The 17,635-nt window shown below is 37.3% G+C and overlaps 1 protein-coding gene across 1 annotated transcript in view; it reads right to left on the reverse strand.

Annotated features, from left to right (window-relative positions):
• WAPL (WAPL cohesin release factor) overlaps positions 1-17,635 on the reverse strand; it is a 125,409-nt gene that overhangs the window by 7,796 nt on the left and 99,978 nt on the right. The window contains exons 8-14 of the mRNA XM_026650902.2: positions 15,833-15,944; positions 10,338-10,565; positions 3,938-4,049; positions 2,607-2,704; positions 2,116-2,192; positions 823-998; positions 393-508 (exon numbers count right to left, since the gene is read on the reverse strand). Of these exons, the coding sequence (XP_026506687.1) occupies positions 393-508; positions 823-998; positions 2,116-2,192; positions 2,607-2,704; positions 3,938-4,049; positions 10,338-10,565; positions 15,833-15,944 (919 nt within the window). The remainder of the gene's footprint in view (positions 1-392; positions 509-822; positions 999-2,115; positions 2,193-2,606; positions 2,705-3,937; positions 4,050-10,337; positions 10,566-15,832; positions 15,945-17,635) is intronic.

The following is a 17,635-nucleotide window of genomic DNA, read 5'->3' on the forward strand; positions in this document are numbered from 1 at the left end:
TATGGCTACTCCCACCTTTTCATGTTCTCTGTATGTATAAATATCTTTTCTGTGTTTCATTCTATGCATCTGAAAGCTTATGCTCAAATAAATTTGTTAGTCTCTAAGGTGCCACAAGTACTCCTGTTCTTTTTGTGGATACAGACTAACACGGCTGCTACTCTGAAACCTGTCATTAAACAGTGTTTTCTCAGACCATACACAGGTAATGCTTCCATTGACTTCAATGTGACATCTTCTTGAGAAAAAGCTCAGTAAAAACTTTAGAATAGGGTTGTCATCATGAAAAACTGAAGCAGTTCAATATACATAAGACTAGGGCAAACTCATTCTTTATATTAATGAAACAAAGGGTCTTTTTACTACTCTTAGTTTAAAGAATGCTATCTTACCAACACCCGAATATCAAATCTCTGTTCTTGAGGTAGGAACTTTGGAACCTGAAGCACACAATTCATAGCTGTGCCAATCAGACCATCTTGTTCACCCGTTTTTGTGCTGCCCCACTCTGTTTAAAAAAAAAAAAAAAAGTGGTCAAGCTTCTAAATTTGTAAACAATTTTTTTAATATCATGCAAACATTAATAAAACAAATCTTTTCTAAAAACCAATTAGCATCCTTTGTCCAAGACACTTCTCTTATTAACAATCTATTTCCCAGTCCCCATCCAATTTCTGGTGACAATTACTGGTCACTGTATTGACAAGACCCAACATACATGAGCAAATTACTATAGAACTTAGGAGGCTAAACACGGTTGATAGGAATGGCCTACCTTATACTGTTTGATATACAAGTGCAAGCTCTGGAAAGATCACTTACCATTATCATTTGTTAAGTTAAGCAAGACACCAATGATGGCCCTCATGCAATCTTCCACTGCTTTACCCACATGGTTAGTTACATTCTGGTGAGGCAAAGGCTTGCTGTATGGTAAACAGATGCTGTCTTCAGCACGGTTATATCGTTGAATCAATTCCTCACAATGCTGCAATGCTCTGAAGATGGAAAATGCAGAGAAGACATAATTAAGTAACTAACAGTACTAGGGCATTTTATCTTTCATTATATGTGCATGATGAAGAAAATTATATAAATGTGATGTCTATGCAAAATGTGTTCTATATTATCTAAATGTACTCTAAAATTAATTTTTTATTCTGTACTTGCCAGAGTTAATTACCTCCATTTCACAATAATGAAATAAATGCCAACTGACTTTCCACCAAGATACAATACACTTCATCACAACCCTAGACTATGAGCTTGATTCTTTACTTTAGATCAACTTTATGTGGCATAACATAAAATTTAATGAATTTCAGCGGAGTTACAGATAAAATTGGGAAAATGCAGTTGAGAACCAGGATCTAAATCACAAACACACAAAGGTCTAAATATAACACTACATAGCAGATTTTTTTTTTTTTTTTTTTTAAAGTACTCACTCAAGATATCTGATTTACCTGCCAACCATGCTTGAGATACTAATACCAAAGTATGCTTCCATTAGCTAGTTAGGGTCAGATTCTCAGCCCAGTTTTATCTCCTTTGCACCCTCCGAGTGGCATGAAAGGGATACAATCTAGTAGCAACTGGCCAGTTGAGAATTCCTCCAAATTCCACAGATGGCAAAGTGTAGAGAAGAACAGAATTCCACTATGCCAATTCTAAGCTGGTATATTGTCCCCTTTGGAACATAGCCAGCTTCTCTCACTTGTATCAGAACCCAGGCAGCTTGCAAATCAGGTAACCAGCACGAGCTTCCTAATGGTCCACACCTCATATTCCCAGAAAAAGTCTTGGCACAGAAAGGAATTTGGAACATATTTACTACTTTTCTTATGAAGAGAAATAGTAGCAACATAAGAGTTTTATTCTAAACTATTTTAACATTCAATTTCCCACCACTGCGAGCACTAGTGTAGAGAGAGCGCTCCAGGCAAGTGATAGTATTTTGTCTATATTCACTTAGCTACCACCATTTCAGTTCCACAGGTTGTAGCAATATTCGGAAATTCTAGGGGAATAAGTATACATCGTAACCATGGCCTGTTTTTATTTTTGTCATACCATGTACAAGAAAGCCTGAAATATCATTTTATGAGAACTTACTTAGCTGATGAGACTATGAGCTGAGAGTCTTTATATGCTATTAAGTAGCTTTGATTCTCTGGGTTATGCACGGTTACCTAAAAAGGAAAAAAAACAGTATTAGGATTAACCTTTTGTTGGAAGAGGGAAGGAACAGCGAACACACAATATTTCTCTTCTTTACTCACCATTATATTTCTTCATCAATATTTACAAAAATCAGTCAGAAGGCAAGACTGAAATTGCCACTTAAAAACCTCATTCTCCATGTGCATTTTTACCTTTTTTGTGACAGTATTTTCCTATGATTTTATCTTGTACCTGGCCCTACAGAACACCACAGAATGCCCATCTCGGTTAGGTCGTACAGAACCCCACCATCTCATTTTGCAGACCAAGTCTCACACAAACCATCTCTGGTATCATAAACAGAGGAACTCTGTGCAATAATGCAGCAGAAAAAAATTAATCAATTATCCCATCAGGAAGATAGTATATCTGCTCATACTTACACTTTCTAAGACCCGTAAACATCTTTCTGCTCCCCATAACGAAGCAACCAATTTCTCTTCATTTTCGTCACTGCTTAGGTGATCCACACATTCTTTGACTAAGTAATAAAGAGAGCAGCATTAAAGAGGTCTTTCTGAAACCTGTACTTGTAAAAGTACAAAGAGCAATGCACACAGTAACAGCAATTCTCCCAATACCTCATCAATCCTATTTGTCACACTTTTACAAAGTTGCTTTATTAACAGGAGTGTGATGATCATAAAATGAATTAGTATTTCAAAACTACTATTTTTAAAAAGTTCTATTTATCACAGTAATTTTTTAAAGAAACTTTTTTTAAAGAAATTATTTTTAAATAAATATTTTTAGTATGGTCTCAGACATTTTATGTATGCCAAAGTAACACAAAACATCAGCTGCCAAACCATAATGATGTGAATACTACTATTTAAAAGATGGAAAACACTTAAATAGGTTTGTCAAGAGGAGAAAAAAAAAAAAACAAGTTTATTTTTCTATTGACCAACAAGAGATTCTGCAGCAAACTCCTATGGCACAGAACTGTAGATTATTCAGCACATTTTATACTATTAAAGAAGCAGAGATATCTAACAATGTATAATATAAACCTTTTGAAGTGAAACCAAAGACAGACATAAGGAATTAGCAAGTTTGCATCTCAAAATTCTCAGCACCACCTCATTGCTTTTTTACTTTATTTTACTCAATTTCAAGAGCTAGCCTTCTCCAACTCATTGATATTTGTTTCAACACCGGCCTTCCTTCCCATATTTTCACCACACTTTGAGCAAAGTGCACCTACAAATATCTTAAAGGAGCTCAAACTCAAGTCTTCTTGAAGAGCTAGCTTTCTTTGGACTGTCTCGGAAAGAAAATGTGTCCGGAATAGGAGACAGTATTCTAGAATGGGGTATCGCTGGTGCTTTGTGAAGTAACAGAATTCTAATACCCAGACATGGTATATAAGTAAGACAACTCCTCAAAACCCAAACTCCTAAGTTGCCCAACTGGTATCCTATTATCCAGCTGAAATAACAACACACACACACATTATCTATTTAGAATTCAATCTGTTTTCAATGCAACTTGCTACACTTTAATGAGGCATTAATTTTTCCCAACAATCTGATGTGGAATTTTAATACTTTTTGAAAGTTTAAGTAGAAGATAGACATTTTTTCTTTCCTCTTACGATGATAATAGAAATTAAGAAAAGCTGACAAATTAAGGGAAAATCTTCCCCTCATAAATCTATGTCTAATTCATTTATACTTTTCAATGCATCAGAAACGAAACATATTCAACATACCTTTATCTACAATATGATCAAGACCACCTAGAAGTCGCAGCTCTTCTTTAAACCAGTCCCCTGCTCGTTTTGAGGTGAGAGACAGTAGTGTCTCCATTGCCAAATGCCCAGTCTGAAAAAGTCAGAATCTAGAATTAGTAAAGTAATTTCATTACCAACAGCTATTGACAACTGCATCACAGCATATAAAAATACCTTATATTTAAAAAAAAATAACCTTAGGGCCTTTAAAATATGCAATCATTCTGAATCCATGAATTAACAAGAAATTGTACTACTGTTTAGCTACAGAAATCATTTCATGAGTGAACAACAGTTTGACAAACATTACAGACGCCTCTCCTGTCCCGTATGGCATCCACACCACAAGTCTATTGGAAGCAATCGACTAGAGATGTGCAGAGTGAGACCTGTAGTTCAAAGTCTATATTTCTATGTTTTGGGGAACTTAAGAGTCATGGCTACTATCAAAATAAAGTCATTTCAGTGTTTACCTCAAAGAACTCCATAAGTTCACTGGGAGTTTATCGTCCCATTACCTAACTGAACAAAACTTCTCTGTGTAGAACAGCCACCAGAGGGAGCAAGCCAAACTGGCAAATGTTTAAAAGAAGCTTGATTGAATACAAGGGAAGAGCAAAAATACTTTTGCACTTTCATTTTTATATTTCTCAATTTTGCCAGTATTTTAAAAGAGTCAAACTGTCTCCTTTCATTTGCACTTCCTGTTATCAAACACCAAACTGAGGAAGGAAATGGCCAAATCAGCCAGGCAGCAGAAAATAAGGAAAGCCACAGAAAACACTTCTTCTCTGTCTTCCAGATATGTTAGCTTTCTCCTCTTGCTGAAAATGTTTTGACTTTACACTATTAAAAAATATTTATTTATTTATTTGTAAATTAGCAGGACAACAAAGTCTCACTAGGGGAAAACCCTCCAGTATTTACAATATTATCTATACTTAGAATAAAGAATACTTAGGACACGCCAGAAATATTGCGAACATTGAAAAGTTTGAGGGTTACCACTATACCTCATTCCTACCATAAAATGTTTAGATTAAAAAAAAGTTAGATTTACCAAATAATTACTCCCTGTCATGTTCTTAACCAAAACATGTGCATCCATGAGCTGAACCATTTTAGATTTTATTTTGATGATTGCCTTAGTGAGGCTAATGCCAGTGCAGCAACCATGGACAGAAACAGAAGATATGTAACCTATCTTGCACAGATAATTTAAAGCTACAGAGAACTGGACAACAAAATACTAATATTTACATCATACACTAAGGATACAGGTAAATCAAACCCTAGGCCATAAACAAATCTAGTAATTTCATGTGCACTACATAAATACAACAAATAAAAGAGAAGATAAAAGAGGAAAGGTTTTCAGTAGAGGTAACTGAAGAACACCCCACTTCTAGGCTTCATGCCTGAGCCACAACTTTGAAGCACTGTTTATGCAGCTATGGAACTGACGGATGGATACAGCTATGGACCCTTCAATGGAAGGATCTGGGGCCACATAGGGTATTGTTGTGCACAGCATTTTGGAGCACTAGAGTGAGCCCAGCTAGCCCAACCCAGCTGGGAGACTTTGGCTCCCACAAGCTCCAAAACACTGCAGACATATCCTATGTGGCCTCAGACACTTCCACTGAAGGCCAACATTCTTAAAGTGTCGCTCTTAAAGGAAGAGGGGAAGGTAGAAGATTAGAGTAAATATGCAGAATCTCCCTCCCAAAGAACTGGTTACAGGCAAATAAATGTCTTTTCATCTTTGATGTAGCCTCCATATACTCTCAGTGGTGAGAGTTTAGTTAGCAACACAATATTTTGGGAGATGAATTAATGAGTTCTATTTAAACAAAGAACATAGAACTGCCCTTCCAAAGCAATCCAAGTCCACAAACAAATGGAGTGAGTAATGTTGTGTAAAATTCTGAACAGAACTTCAAATAGCAGTCCTGCAGATTGCTATGATGGAAGTGTTCCAGAGACAAGGTTTCCTTCACCCTAGAAGAATGAGTTCTAAATTGAAGTACTGACACCTGAAACAAGGCATCACATATTCAGTGCAAAATCTAATCCATTTTGATAATTCTTGAGTGGAAATGACACTCCCCTTACTCTGATCCCAAAGGCTACACATTTAGGTAACTTCCTAAATATCTGAGCCTGTGCAATGAATACTTAAAGACCACTTATATCTACAATGAGGATTTGGGAAGGCAAACCAGGAGATTAATAGTCTAGTCAGAATTTGCATTATATTCGGTAAAAATTATGTCAACCAAGTCAGTCTTCTTGGTGCCAGAACAGACATGGAATAGGACTCTGAGAATGCCACCACTTTGTAGGTGGACATTTCAGGACTGGATGTTGCCTGGAAACGCAATTTATTTGGCATCAATATCTTAAGGTTGTTTGTTTAGCTGTGAACTAAACAGCCAAGTTAAAACTAATAAAATTGACCTCCAATTCAGCCTCAGGACATCTGAAGACCAGAAAATTCTTAGGTCCACAACCAGGTGCTATAAAAGCCTATGAAATACTAATCAACCTAAAACTGAAATGCCAACCATATTGCATTATGTCATCATAAACCCCTTAGCTGTAGCTAGCAGCCATATGGTCAGATTATTTTCCTTAAAACAATTTTACTCCTTTCACCGATATAGAATACTGTCTTCTAATGCCAATTTCACAATTTGTTCCATAATTGAAAGTTTGAGAAAACTGAGTGGAAGAATGACAAAATTACCAAAAAAAAAAAAAAACCATATAAATGGAAAAGCCACCTCAAGCAAGGCATGTTTTCTTTTAACCTGGTGTAAAATGGAGATTACTGTAATGTAACTTGGAGATTACTGCTAACAGCTGAAGACACTATGTCTAGAGATAACGCCTCTAACAACTTCAATCCACAGATTTTTGATGAAAACTGATTTAATAAAAAAATATCAGACTGATAAAAATTGTGGTAAAATTCAAAAACAGAAAACCTAAAAAGCATTAAACAATGTAACACTGAGAAAAAACTAAAGCTTATAGTAACATTTGTTACACTGAAATACAGGTTATATTAGTCATACCATCTAGTGGTAACATACCACAGTATCAGTTGTACTGTTCCAGATCAGACCAGTGGTCCAGCTAGTCCAAGGTCCTACTCAGTGTGTTCACATTTCTTTTAAACATAAAATTTTGAAAGGCTTATAACCTATTATCAGAGGGGTAGCCGTGTTAGTCTGGATCTGTAAAAGCAGCAAAGAGTTCTGTGGCACCTTATAGACTAATAGATGCAACCGAAGAAGTGGGTATTCACCCACAAAAGCTCAAGCTCGTATACATCTGTTAGTCTATAAGGTGCCACAGGACTCTTTGCTGCTTTAACCTATCTATTATTATTCGTGCTAAGATGAAACTAACAAGAGAAGTCTCATCCCAGCAGCTTTAAACTAGGGCTGTCAAGCGATTAAAAAAAAAATTAATCACGATTAATCACAGTGTTAAACAATAACAGAATATCATTTATTTAAGTATTTTTGGATGTTTTCTACATTTTCAAATATCTTGATTTCAATTACAACACAAAATACTAACGGTACAGTGCCCAGTTTATATTTATTTTTATTACAAATATTTGCACTGTAAAAAACAAAAGAAATAGTATTTTGCAAATACTATAGTGCAATCTCTTAATCATGAAAGTTGAACTTACAAATGCAGAATTATGTTAAAAAAACCTGCATTCAAAAATAAAACAAAGTAAAACTTCAGAGCCTACAACTCCACTCAGTCCTACTTCTTGTTCAGCCAATCGCTCAGACAAACAATTCGTTTACATTTGCAGGAGATAATACTGCCTGCTTCTTGTTCACAACGTCACCTGAAAGTGAGAACAGGCATTCCCATGGCACTGTTGCAGCCAACGTCACAAGATATTTATGTGCCAAATGCCCTGAAGATTCATATGTCCCTTCATGCGTCAACCACCATTCCAGAAGACATGTGTCCATTCTGATAACAGGTTCTGCTAGATAACGATCCAAAGCAGTGCGTACCGACGCATGTTCATTTCCATCATCTGAGTCAGATGCCACCAGCAGAAGATTGATATTCTTTGTTGGTAGTAAGGGTTCTGTAGTTTCCACATTGGAGTGTTCCTCTTTTAAGCCTTCTGAAAGCATGCTCCACACGTATTCCCTCTCAGATTCTGGAAGGCACTTCAGATTCTTAAACGTTGGGTTGAGTGCCACAGCTATCTTTAGAAATCTCACATTCGTACCTTCTTTGAGTTTTGTCAAATCTGCAGTGAAAGTGTTCTCAAAACAAACAACTTGTGCTGGGCCATCATCTGAGACTGCTATCACATGAAATATATTGCAGAACGTGGATAAAAGAGCAGGAGACATACAATTCTCCCCCCAAGTTCAGTCACAAATTTAATTAATGCATTATTTTTTTAATGAGCGTCATCCACATGGAAGCATAACCTCTGGAACGATGGCTGAAGCATGAAGGGACACAAGAATGTTTAGCATATCTGGTATGCAAGTACCTTGTAATGATGGCTACTGAAGTGCCATACCAACGCCTGTTCTCACTTTCAGGTGACATTGTAAATAATAAGCAGGCAGCATTATGTCCCATAAATGTAAACAAACTTGTTTGTCTTCACGATTGGCTTAACAAGAAGTAGGACTGAGTGGACTTTTGGGCTCTAAAGTTTTACATTGTTTTATTTTAGAGGGCAGTTACATTAAAAAAAAAAATTACATTTGTAAGTTGCACTTTCACCATAAAGATCTTGTGCGAGTTGAATTGAAAAACACTTTTTTGTTTGTCATTTTTACAGTGTAGATATTTAATCAAAAGTAATATAAAGTGAGCACTGTACACTTTGCATTCTGTGTTGTAACTGAAATCAATATATTTGAAAATGTGGAAAAACATCCAAAAATATTTAATAAATTTCACTCAATATTCTATTGCTTGACAGGGCGATTAAAACTGATTAATCGGGATTAATTTTTTTAACCATGATTAATTTTTTGAGTTAATCACTTGAGTTAATTGTGATTAGTCGACAGCCCTTCTTTACACTTAAAAAAAAAAGTTTGTTAGGCTTTTAGAGGATCTTACAACTGAAGTAAAGTGCTATTTGTGTGTACACAATTTATAAATACACTGCAGTTTATACTGTGGCTACCAAATTGGATATATAAATTGTTCATGTATTTTTACATCAAATCAAAACAGTATATATACATTCCATTTCAGAGTGTTAGAAATGTGTATTAGAAGTACAAAAGGGTTGGTTAAAGTTTAGTCAAACAATCCATTGACAAAACTGGCATTTGAACAGTACGCAAACAGCAAAAGAATTTCCCCCTCCTCTTTTTTCAGCATCTTTTTGGGCTTTCCACCACCACTGTATAAAAAAGGAAAGCACCTGAATAATCTGGTACTGGCCACTGTTGGAAGCAAGATTTTGGAATAATTGGACTGCTGGTCCGATCTGGGATGATAGATCTTATGTAAGAACTTTAAAAGAGCAAGAAAAGCAAGGATATTTAGAAGAGTCAAAATCTTTACCTCATCACATTACACTTGGGTATTGCACAATTATCCAACCACACCGCTGCCTCGATATAACGTGACCCGATGTAACACGAATTTGGACATAACGTGGTAAAGCAGTGCTCGGGGGGGGAAGGGGCTGCGCACTCTGGTGGATCAAAGCAAGTTCAATATAACACGGTTTCACCTGTAATGCGGTAAGATTTTTTGGCTCCAGAGGACAGCGTTATATCGAGGTAGAGGTGTACTTGTTGATGCAACACACCTGAGAATAATTTCAGCTTTAACGGTGAATTTTACCCCGTCTACAGACCAACCATTACTGTTATTTTTACCTAATTTTGATGCATGACATATTAAACGTATATAGTAGATCAAAACTCGGACACTAGAACCAAATACTGCTATCAAAACTTTATACGCTCATGTTTATCTCTTAAATAATTACAAACCTGTTACTAGCTACAATAGGACTATAATTTGGTGAACTGCAGAACTATTGTAGCTTATTGTATAGAATTAGAGTAGCCTTGTTCTAGAAGAGAATTTGGAAATTTAAAGATGAAAAAGTACATATTGCATATAAGATATTCTACAAAGAAAATAGATGAAGTTTCAGACTACTCTTGGCCCTCTAATAGAGCATCACAAGGCACAAGGTAAATAGTTATAACTAGAATTGAAAGACAGCTGCTGCTACAATAACTAGAATTGAAAGATAGCTGCTGCTAATAAATTTCATTTTACCAAGCATTTCACTTTAGATTAGTTTTAAAACAGATCCTTCAAACACAATCATGAGACTCACCGTGATGTTTTCAAGATCAAGATGTTTGTTGTGGACAGTTTCACAGAGCCTCCGTATTTTTTCCTTAATTTTGTTCATGTCTTTTTCATTTAGCAGCTTGGCAGAAGAAGCGTCTTGCTCTAGCTCCAAAAGCCGAATCATCAGATCTAGACTAGCTCTGTCTAGATCCATGTTCAAACGATCTCTACTCAGGATGTACATAAGAGCTGCTGTACAAAGTGACAGATTCTTGAAAACAAAAAGACAAATATAAAATTGTAGCAGCACTTGTGCTAGATGAAGTATGTACAGCACTTAAACATGAAGATTTTTTAAACAAAGTTGGTGATTTGGGAGAGAAATTTGTCAGACTTTGCCTATGCCAGCACTGAAGCTAGTAACTATAACTGTGTCTGAACACTGTTCTTTCTAGCAAGATACTAACAGTTTTCCTGGCCAATGTAGGCAAAGCACAAATCACTTAATTCATTTTACAAAATCCTGCTAGAGACGCAAAGCATTTGAAATTTACCCCAAAGCAGTCAGTGTTGCAGAGAGAAAAGCAGGGGATAGCAGGCGGAAACTTCATGAGGAGGTGGCAATGCAGAAGGAAATTATGGAAGGGACAGGAGAGAAGGGGAGCAGCAGGGGTGCTGGGGATACTGTTTGGCAGGGAGTGAAATTCTGGTTAGCTAGGAGGAAGACGAGAGAGAGAAGATAGAAATGAAGGTGGAAGAGGCTGCAGGGATGAGGGCAGGGTCATATGATTACCAACCCAGTGAGCAGGGAATCAGTGTCTAAACTTGGTTAGGGATTCCTAGCACAGAGCCTCAAATTCTTAGTGAAGTCTGACGTGGGGATTCCCCAAACCCAGGAAAACTGTACCCATTGAGGTAAGGCTTCCCCAGTCTTGCCCCAAGAAGCTAGGCAAGAATCCATCCTCCACTAAGTGAGCAAAGAGCCGAGGTCTTCCCCCTAATGTTTTCATCCTCTGGAGAATTGGGGGGGTGAACAGTGGCCCCTCCTTGATAAAAAGAGAGGGACGCCACCCCACCCTTCCTCAAGGATGCAACAGCAAATCCACAAGGGGATTCAAAAAAGCAGAAGGAGGTCACAGGGCTCAGATGCACAAAGATATTTAGTTTCCTAACTTCCACTGAAATCCATGGAAGTTGGAAACCTAAATATTGTTATGGATCTGGGCCAGGGTGCCAGAGGTGGGAGGGTAGGCAGAGAGTAAACATGAAACGGGTCAGTCTATTGGTTACCAACCCCACCTGCTCCTCATCATGCAAAGTCAGCACTTTTCTTGAGTTTGTAATTAGTTGTCCACCATTCCAGTGGACCTCCAAGCAGTAAGCAGAACTTTCATGGAGCTAAGAGCTCTGCTGGGCAGACACCTTCCAGAAACCCTCAAAGAAGGTGCTGACCCTGTTGATATCTGAAGGGAAAGGAACTGATCAACAGTGGGCTGGTCAGATGGAACAGAAATAGAGAGGAATGGGCACTTCTTCAAATTAAAGGCTTGGCTGTTCGTATGCAGACCTCAAAAGATCAACAGGGTGACTGCCTTTATACCACAACCTAAAGGCAACTGCTCTAGAGACATGCTAAGATCTCTGTGAGGACAGTCACCCCTAACTTCAAAAGCCTTCTTGCTAACCCCCCAGGCCTTTGCTGCCCATCCCCTCCAGTGTACTCCCGCTATTCAGCTTGTTCTGCATTCATACTGCACCAGTTCCCTCCCTCCATTCGCCAACCCCTATTTCCTGCCATTTCCACACAGCCCCCAAGTCCAGTTTTAAATGTTTAAACTGGACCACAACAAGGGACACAGCCTGGAGGGTGGGGGAGGGAGAGAGAGAGATGGTTTAGACTGTGTTGGAGTGGTTATGTTGGGGGGTATCAATGAGTAGCACAGAGGTAGAGTTTGAGGGAGGGGGATAAAGACGGTAGGGGCAATGGAAGAGCTCAAGGTTTCTGTGCATGTCCACATAGAAAACCTATTTAAGCCAATGAATCTGCTAAGGGAGCTGATAAGCCTCCCAAAGGCTTCAGTGAAGTAGACAAGCAGAGAAGCTGGGAGCTATGTGGGGAAGCAGAGAGGTAGGTGAGATGACATGGGCCAGGTGGGAAATAAGCAGAAAGATAACCTGGGTGCCAGGGAGCCCTAGGACAGCAGGACCCTCCTTAAGAGGCTATGAGCAAGTAAAGGAGAGTTATTTTATACCTCAGAAAGATTATAAATCCCTAGCTCATTTAAGCAGCTTGGTCATGTCATGTGTACACATTTTTATACACTAGTCTGCCTGACAGGGATTTGGTTCATTTTGAATATTTGCTTAAAAGGTTTAGCTCAACACCAGAAAACTACTGTGTGCGCGCGCACGCAAATCTACACGTGTCAGTTTAGGAGTTCTGAACACAAGCCTATGATGAGAAGAGATGCTGAGGAATAGGGTGAGAGGGTCAGTGATGCAAGATTTTATAAAATCCTAATTTTGGATTCATCACAATATAAAGATTTGAATGTTAGGGCTATGACGTTTTCCCAGAAAATATTCTCTAGACAATCTATTTTAACAATGCAGATTTTCAGAGAAATGATTCCTCCAAACAAACATTGGAGACGGGAGGGGGAAAAAAAGAGAAGGGTAAAAAATAGGGATTATGACAGAAGTCTGAAGGCAACTTTGACTATGGAATTGCAATTTATGCCTCTAATAGGGTTTAGGAAAAAAACAAAAACAACCCCCCCCCCCAAAAAAAACCCACCTTCAACTCTTGTTACATACACACCAAAAACTGCAGGCCAATTACTCCCACTCAGAAGAATTTTGATCTTTGTCTCCTCGTTCTCATTCTATTTATATTCCAGCTTGTGGGAACAGATGGTAATTTTCAAAGGTTCAGCATTATATTTCAATTTATTCTATATTTCTGAATTATTCACATGTTCAAGACATTAGACACACGTTTTTGTGTGTAACTACTGACAATTTTCATGAAAACATTTTTTATTTAAAAAATTAATAATCTACTATTCTGAAGCATTCACAGCATATTCTGAAAAAGATAGTTAAGCTGGTATTTAAACTGCAGTTTCTTGATTACTAATTAGGTGGAACAAGTATTTTTCAAAGATGACAATTTGTATTTGGGAATAACTCTGAGATAACTGGTAATTTTATTGTGCCTACTGGGCACAAAATAATTTATTCATCGCAACTACTATTTCATATCCTCATAAGGTAAACTAACAATCTTATTTTCTCAAATCCATTATAGAGTATAGTTGCAGTGGAAGTAATAATTGATCATCAACATTTATTTCCAATTATGTTGTCATTTGGGGCAAAGCCTTTTCTCTTTCCCAAACTATAAACAGTTACAAAAATGTGCATATATATCAAGTTTCTTTTTTCAAAACCTTTCTAAATCTAAGTGAGGTTAGCACTAACTATGTCATGAAATGGACACAATGCCATATGGTAGGAGTCCATTTTTCTATTTTGAAGTAACTGTTTCCCCATTTCCTTTTGGATGGGCTTGAATTTGGTGTTGCTCTTGTTGAGACTTGAGGGCAAAATCTATTTCTAATAATTTGAACAAAATTAAAAATGTTAGTGAAACACAGATGTTAAATGCAACAGCAGTGAGGAAATATGCAGCGGGATTATTTTATGTAATGCATAAATATGTATCTCCAGTTACAGAATATCACACAATTATTGACAAAGACATAAAATTAGCTGTTCAGAATGTCTTAGTTCCTATATCTAAAATACATTTAAAAGACATTATATGAATACCTAACTTTCTTTTCAACATATTGAAAGTGGATGTTTACTGGGTCAAATATATTTCTGGAAAAAAGTAACAATTTAAATGTTTTGTGGTTTTTTGCTGCAATCATATATTGCAAGTACTTTTTTGAAACTGGTGTTTTAGTTCATCTAAAAATAAAGTAGTGATGGCAATGGTTAAAGACAACATAGTAGAAGAGGTTATTGCACATGCGTACCATGCATTAGCCAAAACAATGAGCGCAAAGTTACTCCCTCAACAACTTTTCTGTCACACAGAAATGGCCTGTGTTTGGCTACCCTCAGTTTCATGACTACAAAGGAATGAGATCTTATTTAATTTTAAAATGTACTTATTAGCATTTCCATGCCACTCATGACCACTATTTGATTGCTTGTGGGAAGACAGCAAATTCAACATTGTTCTCGCATGTATTTTGTCAAGTCAACATACAATAGAGGTCAAAGAAACAGCTGGTTGGACAAGATTTATTAACTACACAAAGGATCAAATGGATGTTTCCAAAATCAGCTTCTGTAACAATCCCTCCTCATAGCATTCTCCACAAACATCTTGGGGAAAAAAAGAATGGCAGCTACAAGTCTCAGGGTACGTCTACACTTACCTCCAGGTCCCACGGCAGGCAATCGATGTTCTGGGATCGATTTATCGCGTCTTGTCTAGACGCGATAAAGCGATCCCAGAAGTGCTCGCCGTCGACGCCGGTACTCCAGCTCAGCGAGAGGAGTACGCGGCATCGACGGGGGAGTCTTTCTGCCGCGTCTGGACCCGCGGTAAGTTCGGACTAAGGTACTTCGAATTCAGCTACGTTATTAACGTAGCAGAATTTGCGTACCTTAGTCCGAAGTGGGGGGGTAGTGTGGACCAGGCCTTAGAAATGGTTTCCACTGAAGCTGAACCCAACTTGTGAGGTTTGGGGGAAATAGGAAAACTCGTATAGCTTCAGTTTCATCTCACTGGTTAGGGTAGCTGAATTCTTTCAAGAAGATCTTTCATTACTAGTTAATGCTGTGCCACTCTACAACTTACAGCACTGCTTAAGAACACTAGCATAGCATGCACACACTGTAGACAACTACAAAGGAAAAAAGGAGAGTATCTACATTCACGCTATTTTACCCTGACGAGTAAGTTTGGAGATAAATATCTGGATTATTCTTGATTTTTACTAGAATGAAATTGGGAAGAAAAATGGAATATTAGTGTTAACTTTTCTAAGTACTACTTTTAAACTAAATGTAATGAATAAAGGTAGTATGATACTTAAAATGGATAAAGATTTGAAATCATAAACCTAAACTCAGCACCAAAGTTTTTAAGACTATGAGTTTTAAACAAGCTTTATCAAGCCTCAAAAAAAAGTGTGTAGGGAAGGATTGGGGGGGAAGTGTGTGGGGAAGGATTGGGGGGAGGGGGGGAGAGAGAGAGAGAAATCAAGAGTTTCTGCTACTTTTGATTGCATGCAAGAGAACACATGCACTCTCTTGAATTTCCCATGTTATGTTTCTGTGTAGACTTCTAAAGTTGGGCCAATATTTCCAGAAAAATGCTAAACAAATGCAATAAATCTATACTAAAAACCTAATAAATACATTTCTATATTTCTACCATCTCCATTCATTTATGTACATCAATCCCAATGTGATTTGAAACTAACTAATTACATAGGATACATGAAATTTGAATACCTGGTGGTGTTGGGAGTCATCCAGTGTTTTGAAGACCATGGCTACCATTCCATGTGCTCTCAGGTGCATTCGGAAACTGGGCATGGCGCACTTTGTCGCCAAGCTAATAACACTGGAAAAAACAGGCTGGCATTAATGTGTTTGAAAGTCACTACATTTATTTTAAAAAAAAGGCTAGTTAAGCAAACAAGTCTAACGAACATTAACATGTGTACATCAGAAAATCCAACTGTTTGTGGGCTGATAAAAAGGCTTGTTATATATATTCTTGTAAGGTTTACCGCCAATCTCAAATGGTGAAGATATGCAGCATTCTATTTTAGGGTTGCTTACTCATATTGGGCTGTCTGGTTTCTTCTTTTAATGTTAGCTACAATAGGGTTGCAAATGGGTAACATCAAGTGTTTTAGGAACAACTTTTAGTTGGAAGAAAAACCTTCACTAGTAAGACACCAACTTGGTGAAGAAGATCAAGAAAAGTGTATTGTGAACTGACACCCTGGTTAAAGTTAAAAACTGTTTCTATTATATGCCTAACTATTTGTAATCCCTCCTTCCCATGCAATATTGTGAAATATCAGTTTATCCTGAAGTTTCACATAGCTAATCTATGGCCAGGAGGAAGATTGTATTTTGGTGGGGAAAGTTTGGAATAACCCAAGAAATCACTTTTGAACCAGAGGAAAAAGAAGGCTCTGCCCCCCAAACCATCAGGTACACACACCTCTCTTTTACTTCAGATCCTCCCCTCTCGCGTCAATATTCAAAATGCCTGCTTAGAATGTGTAGTCATGGATTTGGGGGTGTTTTTGTTCCTTCTCTTCCCTCACATACAATAATTGTTTTTTAAAAAGTGTGCTTTTCATAGCTCTAGTTACGACTGTCTGAATTTTCAGGTGTACCCAGCACAGCCTACCATATAGGTTTTACAAAAGTGTTCCTTTAAAATTTGTGAAGTTTCTTAGCACTATACTCAATTTTGTTTTAAGGAGGCTATATTTCCTTACCTTTATAATTAAAAATTAAAAGCTTACATATCTCCAAAAGGTGCAAGGGAAATAAAAAAATCCTTTATGAAACCAAAGCAACCTTTAAAAATCATATGAGAACGTCATGTTTAGCTCTTTTACAGTCTCCAATAACAGCAACAGCATTCAAAGAGGTTCAGCTTGGCAACAAGGCTTCTAATTCCCCTAAGTCTACTGCTATCCTTACCCCTATATATCATTGTCTTTGGAAAACACACACCTTGCAATTCGTTGACTGAACTTTCCTCCAATGAGTACAAGTTAGACCCTATAGAACTTTAGAAGTAAAGAACAAGATTTAAAAGAATTTTGAAAGTTTACAGAGACTCTGTGTATTGAATGTGAATTAGGGGTGTAAATACAGTTTAAAAAGTTAACCATTTAAATGATTTAAAAGTATTTAAACAGTTATCTGATTAAGCGGCTAAGGCCGGGCCCGCTCCGGCTGGCGCAGGACTGCTGGGGTCGGCTGGCTGGCCAAGGGGTTAACAGTTAAGGCGGGTTAACCGGTAAGACTAATGCTTACTGGTTAACTGGTTAACATTTTGCATCCCTAATGTGAATAACTTAATGCTAAAATTCTTAGTTATATTGTTTATTTACATAATTGCATATATAAATAACTCAAACAGGAGGACTGAGATTTCTGCAAGTTATGTTAACTCAAACAATATTACTGCAATTTGTTGAGTTACCTGGAGGAAACTATTGATTTAATAACTGCTTTTTAAAGTTCTACAGCTGTTTTTGATATATCTCAGGATGCCAAATAAAA

Source organism: Terrapene carolina, unplaced genomic scaffold (genome assembly GCF_002925995.2).
Source record: "Terrapene carolina triunguis isolate 2854851 unplaced genomic scaffold, T_m_triunguis-2.0 Scaffold95, whole genome shotgun sequence".
Lineage (NCBI taxonomy): Eukaryota > Metazoa > Chordata > Testudines > Emydidae > Terrapene > Terrapene triunguis.